At 39.9% G+C, this 7,550-nt stretch overlaps 1 protein-coding gene across 3 annotated transcripts in view; it reads left to right on the top strand.

Moving 5' to 3' along the window:
* NKAIN2 (sodium/potassium transporting ATPase interacting 2) overlaps positions 1–2,787 on the top strand; it is a 951,703-nt gene extending 948,916 nt beyond the window's left edge. For 2 of the 3 annotated variants that reach the window (XM_041746175.1, XM_041746176.1), the window contains exon 8: positions 1,624–2,787. Coding sequence is in view for 1 of the 3 variants with exons in the window: in XM_041746177.1 (XP_041602111.1) it covers positions 1,624–1,633 (10 nt within the window). In the remaining 2 variants the exon portion in view is untranslated. The remainder of the gene's footprint in view (positions 1–1,623) is intronic. The other variant, XM_041746177.1, reaches the window with a different exon arrangement.
* The last annotated feature ends 4,763 nt before the right edge of the window (positions 2,788–7,550 follow it).

Consider the following 7,550-nt stretch of genomic DNA (forward strand, 5'->3'; position numbering starts at 1 on the left):
ATTAAACAGAAGACTTTAAATGCCAAACCGAAAGTAATAAAAATATTGTTTTCTTCCTTCCTGCCTGCGAATGCTAGAAGTATGCAAGAAGTTTCAAGTCTCACAGCTCATGAAATAAGTGACGTTTAATGAAATTCAATTGAGAAATTAGAAATACTTGCCTATAACGAATCGCTAGTCAAAATACTACTCCTGTCCCTTCTACAAAACGTCCTCTGTGGGACTTCAAATACTACAACACTAAGATTTTTATTTTACAGATGAGGAAACAGGATTAAGAGAAAGGAAAACGAGGGTCACAGGACTTGTTAGCTTTGCAACCCTCAGGGATCAGCCTGCTGAGCCCTCAGTTCCCTGTTCTTTCCAAATTCTTAGACAGACCTGTGAGTTAGCTCTGGCATTCCCTGGATTTCCTGATTTTTTATTTAGCCGCCGGACTCCCAAACAGGCCTGCATCCCTCCCGTTCTCTGTGCTCTGCTCATCGCCTCTGATTTGACATTGCACAGCGCTGAATGAAGGGCTTTCCACCTTGGCAGCCCTCAAAACCACTCATTTGAGAGCCATTGCCTATTCAAATCCTTGTAGAACACCCCAAAGCGACTCACACATAAACCTCATCCCCCACTGAGAGGCAGGGGCCCCAACATCTCCTATGTCTTTGTCCTTTGGGGTGTAGCCTTTCCTGTCAACCTGCCATAAGTAAGTCTCATAAAATAAGAGTAATCTAACATCATGGGCCAGTTCAAGCACTTTCACGATATTCTATAGCAACTAGAAATAAAAGCTGTTCCTTAGAAGGAAAGCAAATGCTTAAAAGTAATGTGCAGTGTTAGCTGGGGGGCTTCCATCATCCCCAGTAAATTTGTGGACCGAGAGCTTCAAAAACACTGCCCTGACTTCCATTCACCGCCCTGTTTCAGCTCCTACCATCACTGAATTAGTCCTCTCTTCTTCACTTAAGTTAGGGCAAATGCTCTTGACCTGTAATTCTTGAGATTATCAATCATCCATCCCTAAAGAAAAAATTTTCATTAATTTATTTCTTATACTTTGGTTAACCTCTTTGAAACAAACAACAGCTTTAACGTTGCTGCACACAAACATTCCCGTGTCCACAGATTGTTGAACAAAGCAGGTGCTTTGACTCCCACTTACCTACGTGCCGTAGCCAGTGGAGCTCTACTCGGGGCCCCTGCAGTATAAGCTGTGAGAATATCCCATGGTGTCTTATTAGTAACATCTGAAAGCCTTGTGTTCTATTTGTCAGCCTAATTGTACGGCAATACCCACTCATTTCATTTGCCCCCAGAAATGGATTTTAAATGATTATAAGTGGCCTCTTTATCCAGGAGATTACGGACGAAAGAAAGAAAAGAAAAGAAAGAAAGAAAGAAAGAAAGAAAGAAAGAAAGAAAGAAAGAAAGAAAGAAAGAAAGAAAAAGAAATGGAAAGGAAAGGAAAGTTGTCTCTTTTCAAACAAAACTTGGGCTTGGTCTTTTTTTTTTTTTTTTTTTTTTTTTTTTTAATTTTTGCTTGCTTTTGTGCTTGGAGAGGTGAGAAAAGGCGCAGAGCTCTCCCCCCCGATTAAGAACATCTTTCCTCTCTCTCTTTCTCTCTCCCAGGTCAAAATAATACAGATGGCTTCAGTATGTCAGCTCCTGGACCTTTCAAAGAACTTGTTTCACAGTGGCCTCCTGCATTTTATGAAGAGCAAGAAGCAACTGAGTTTAAGTATATATACATATTAACAAAACAAATATAAAGCCTCCACATACACTGGGACACACACGCACATGCACACGCACACACACCCAGAGGCACATACTAATTCCACTTGGCCTCCTCTTCCTAACTGAAACAAACATGCAGGACACGCCCATCTCGGATTTCCTGAAAGTAGGCTTCTTTCTCCCAGGCCTTTGGAAAGTTCCTAAGGAGACGTGTTGGTGCCCACTGCTGGCCGTCACTAACTCCTCTGCAGCCCAGCCAGTCGGCCTCTGCGAGCTGCGAAGTCACCCAGGGCGCATTAGTTTGAGAGCCCTGTCTTCTGCACTCCATACGTCTTGGTAGCACCACGGCTATGTAGGCAATGTGATTGCAAAAACAAACGAAACATGCCATGATGACCTAGTAACCGAAGTCCGAAATGGCAGGTTGTTTGCCCTAAAGGCTATACCGTACATACTTGCCTTAACCCACCTAAGTTGTGCGCCCGAGTCTCAGTGCAGACCTCCCCAAGTCACTTCCTTTAGGCTAACACACTGCTATTAATTCCGAATGAGTTCGAGTCCGTGTGTTTCATGTCAAGAAACAAGACTGCGTAGCTCAGCAGCTCCAGTGTGTCTGTGTACAAAAACTGCCAGCTGTCAGCAAAGTGCTTTACCATTGAACCTCCATGGTGGCCAAAAACAGACAAACAAGTGACAGTAATAACAACAACAACAATAATCGTCATCTTTATAATTCTTAAATGTGGTCTTCGGAAGGGGTTGGGTGGGACAAAGTAAAACTTATTAATCTACTAAGCTCATTAACCTACTGGAAGCAGAGAGCAGTACTGGCTTAACTCACTGATTTTATTTGTCGCACTCTAGGTGCTTTTATAAGTATCTACAGATGTCTTTTACTAACACAGAAACAGCTGTGGATTTCTATCAACAGAGGCCAACTGAATATGTATTAGCTATGTTTACTCTTTTATATCTAATTCAAATTGAAGACCCTACGTAGGTGAACCTTTTTTCCTAACTTCAGCGTACGAGATTATTTTTTGGGTGGGCGGGGGGGGGGGGCGGGCAGGGAGCAATAGTTACCTTGGTGAAATATTTGAGATCTCTTTGTGGTATTTGGGGGATCTGTTGTGTGTTAGAGTGTATTTTAATCCTCCTGTATTATTGTGGCAGAAAAACTGTGCTGTTAACGTAGTTGGCAACAAGATGCCTTTGGAAACTTATAGTAGGTCAATGTGTTTATGGAATATTCTGGAATCCTAGGAAATTTTGTTCTATATATTCAAGCATTATTTGGTTTTCATTAGTGGAAAACATAATTAATTAGCTCAGGCTTGTCAGGAACTCAGAAGAGTCATGTTTTTTCTTGGATCCACCCGAGATGCTAAATCAATTTTTTTTAAAACTGATACAACATCCTTAAATGCAGTGAAATTGAGACTTGAAAAGTTATCAATTGGCATGGAGCAATGTTTTCTCTTGGTTTCTATGTAGTTTCAAGTATTGGGTTAACCTACTTTGGACCTTAGCCCACCCAGATCTACATAAACCAGTCCCATTACTGTGTTTGCATGGATGTCTGTGAAATACATGCATCTACATCTGAAAACGATAAAGGAACAAAGGTGATATTGGAACATAAACTACAAAAAAAAAAATGGTTCCAGCACTTGTGCTTGAATTTTCTCAGTGGCTTGTATATGTTTGTCCATACACATACATGTATAAAATCTATAATTGCAAACATGTCAGTGAAACCTCATACGATGATTTTATAGTGACATGCATGTTTAATGTATGAGAAAAATACTTACCAATGTATTGTCCTCTGACTCTTAAAATATAAATACTATACATGCCAGAAACTGCTCTAATGTGACTATTAATGTGACTATTAAAATGAGGTTTCACTGTACATTCATGCACCTAGAGGTTCCACCTTCTAGGACATGTATATGGATAGAGATTTAAACGCACAGAGAACAAGCCCTCATATTCCTGCTTTAAGTTGTAGCCAAGCTACCACCTAATCACTACTATCATCGCCACCAAAATTTTCAAAAACAGTTGTTGACTACTAAAAAGTAATCACTGGACAGGTCTTTTTTTGGGAGCAGTGAGCACAGTAGTGTGATTATATCTGGAAAAACATCTAAGTTGTACAGCTGAATCCTCCTCAAAATTCGGTGAAGAATGCTATTTTTCTAGGCTGAGCTTTTGTTATAAACCTAATATTCGGAAGGCAAGAGTTACAATCCTGATGTGTCCTTTTTTTTTTTTTTTTGAGTTTGTTAATTCTGAATGTATTTTTAACAGAGTGATTTTTTTGACTTACTAGTGTAATTTGCATTTTAAAAATAAATGGAAAAACAATTAAGTTTCTGAGCCATCCCTGAAAGCCCCTGCTCCTTCTCACACGGTATTTGATTGTGTCATTGACAGGGAAACCCTATTAAATTTACATGAAGGCGACGCTGGGGTTCTGTGCCACGTAGGGATGGATGTGTCAGCAGTAAAAAGAAATTGCCAGGTCACGGCACCATTTTAGCTAAGTCATAGGTAGCACGTACTTTCATTATCTCTTAACACTAAGGGTTCTTTTACGAGACTGCCTGGAATAGACGTGATGTCATTTAGATGACATCCCCCCCCCCCACTTTCAACCTAGAATTTAAAGTTAAGCATCCAGCCAATAGCTAGAGGTGTGAGAGCACTATATTAAAAACCTTTGCTTAACATAGGTAAGGTTTTTCATTTTTTAAAGGCCAAATTATTTAAAATAAAATAATTTAAAAGACTCATTTATTCATTATTCCTTTGACGACACAGTCTTTGACAACACTCTAAGTGAAGCATGTTGGGGGTAGGGGGTGAGTAGGGAAGATTAACCCCCCGCATTTGTGATTGCACGACTGTAATTTCAGCTGAGGTTCACTGTATGGATGAAAGAGATAGAAAGTAGCTTAAACTGCCCCTGGCTTGGACTGTCTCAGGCTGAGCTGCTGTTGCGGTTCCTCTCCCTGCACACAGACACACAGCATCCCTTCGAACCCCAAATGCAGAAATCGATTAAAAACAAAATAAGGCCTGGAGGCGGCATTCAAAGAAGGTGAAGATCAACTTGTAGTATTTGCCTTCTTGGCCACACGGTGAGTCTTGGAAATAATCAGGCCTGTTTCTACTTTTGTTCCCCGTGCAAAAGGTACGTTGACTGGTTCATCGTGGATGACTATCAGAATGTGGCTTCACACTGTGAGATCCAAGGCACACAATACCTCGGTTGCAGCGAAAGAGATAAAAGTTACTAAGGCAACTATTTAGGTCCCCTAGAGAAAAGATTCTGGCCTCTGGAGCTCTCAAATCGGGTGTGCATTTGGTTAAATAATAAATGTTTTTTTGTTGTTGGTACCAAGATTCTCCTTTGGTAACTATTAATATCATAATCTCTAATACAGTGAAGGAAACAGCCAGCATTCCATTGTACTATAACGAGTGGGCCGTCAACTCATACATACAAACTCATTTTAAGTAGGTCACATCGCAGAACAAACTTTTGAGATCCAAACCCATTTATTATAGAGACAGTATACTAAGGTCCACAGAGACCAAGAAATTATTCGAGATTACCATTTATCTTGAAAATGCAAATAACTCACCATCCTACACCAAATTCTGGTATGTGTACTCTGGTCAGAATAGAATAAATCAAATCCCAGATGATGGGGATTTGTCAACTGACCCTGGACTGCTAAATCAGCATGAACCCCGATAAGGAAGACCCCAAGACAGTATAAGGTCATGAAATGTGTCTGGATTATTATGTATTAGGTTCAATATAGCCTCAATGTGAAGTTTTATTTTTTTAAGATTTTATTTATTTATTCATGAGAGACACACAGAGAGAGGCAGAGACACAGGCAGAAGGAGAAGCAGGCTCCCTGTGGGGAGCCCAACGCGGAACTTGATCCCAGTACCCCGGGATCACGCCCTGAGCCAAAGGCAGATGCTCAACCACCGAGCCACCCAAACATCCCTGAAATATGTTTAAATATGTTTATTATCTTACAACTCTTTTAAAGACCAATAACTCGTACCCGTATGTAAACCTAGTCAACCAGTTAACATTTGATTTCAGGGTTAGAAGTTTTCCTGTTACTTCTTTTGTAATACATTTATGAAGAGTTGGTATTAGAGAGATTGGGATTACTTAAACAGTTCTGTCACAAAAATACTTACTGTGATTGTCAGGATAATCTTCCCTCAGGCATTTTATCTGTCTTTGGTAGAATTTCAGCCCTCAACACTCATTCTCAGAAAGCTTTGGTATCAAGATCCTTACATTGTAAAAAATGAAGGCCCAGTTATCCTCATCACAGGTGAATCTTTGCTTAGGATGCATATTCAATCCTCTTTTCATTTTATTACATCTTCCTTCCACCCACTCCCGAGACAGGAAAGAACAAAATCTGTGATTGATATATTATGTCCAATTTAAAACATGCTAGTATCTTGAAACAATCACTTTGGGTAACAGAGCAAAATCTCAAAGACATTTACGTACTCTCTCCTTTTTAATTCAACAAAAACTTGGAAGGGATCATTCATTCCAAGGGTCTCATTTACCACTGAAACCTTCACAGGTATCATGAGTTACGCCTTTCAGTGACAACAAAGAAAATGAAGGGGAATTTGTCTGAAAAAGGGATCAAGTCACATCTTTTTATATGTTTTGGAATTATAACGAAGATTATTTTTTTAAATCCTCACACACGGAGTTGAGAAGCAAACGAGCCTAAAATTTTAAGAGGTATTGAAGGTTTATTTCTATAAGATAAATTCAAGGAAGGAAAAAAAATCCTTTTATAAGCCACATGTTGATGCTCTGACACAGTCCAAACTTTAATTAAAATGAATGTAAGGCTCCTATATAATAAGAGCACAGGATTGTGGCACCTTAATAATAAAACAGTTCTATTTTTTAACCTCTCATTCTACCCTCGTACGAATTTAAGCCATAACAGCAATAGAATAAAACAACTCCCCAAAAAAGATTGCAAATTGATGCTGTCACCCCAAGGATGATGGATTGATTCAATTAATCAGTAAGTCTTTTCTAAGAGTCCTTCAGGGAGTTATTTACCAGAGACATACCCTGTTTATTCCCCTCCCATGTGCCTGTCATTTTTCTTCATTATTCTTCTAGTTTTACTCATTATATCCTTTGGGGATATGTGGATCCCCACGTGCAGAGAGGTTTTGCACACTGCTGTCTAGACATAAATCTTCTGAGCCTTAAACTAGAGGCCACCAGAACACCGGAGCCTCTTGTCATTGTTATCTCAGGCTGACCAAGGCTCTCAGGCCCGAGTCAAGCAAACAGACACTGAGTTACAAATGATAGGTCACCGACAACTTATTAAATCGAGTAAAGACTATGAAAAATCCTGTGTTGGCAAAGATGTAACAACTCTGTGCAGCAGGCACCCATGGACCTAGTCTTCCCATCTGCAAAAGATAGGACAGAGGCTGAGCATTGAGAGGCTGGGGCCTGTGCTAATAACTCATGGAAAAGCAAACTGTATTCAGGGTTTGTGTTGTTTTGAGTGCTGAAAGGCAACTATCCTCAGACATGAAACATTTCTATTTCTGATGAGCCAAATATCTGTCTACATCTTGCCATCAGGGGTGGATACACAGTTTTATGAGACCCAGTGAAAAAAAAAAACAAAAATGTGAAACCCTTGTTCAAAGAGTAGGGAAAAAAGTGCTACTAAAAGTACTAAGATAGGGTCGCCCGGGTGGCTCAGTAGGTTAAGCAT

Source organism: Vulpes lagopus, chromosome 2 (assembly GCF_018345385.1).
Source record: "Vulpes lagopus strain Blue_001 chromosome 2, ASM1834538v1, whole genome shotgun sequence".
NCBI classification, from domain to species: Eukaryota; Metazoa; Chordata; class Mammalia; order Carnivora; family Canidae; genus Vulpes; species Vulpes lagopus.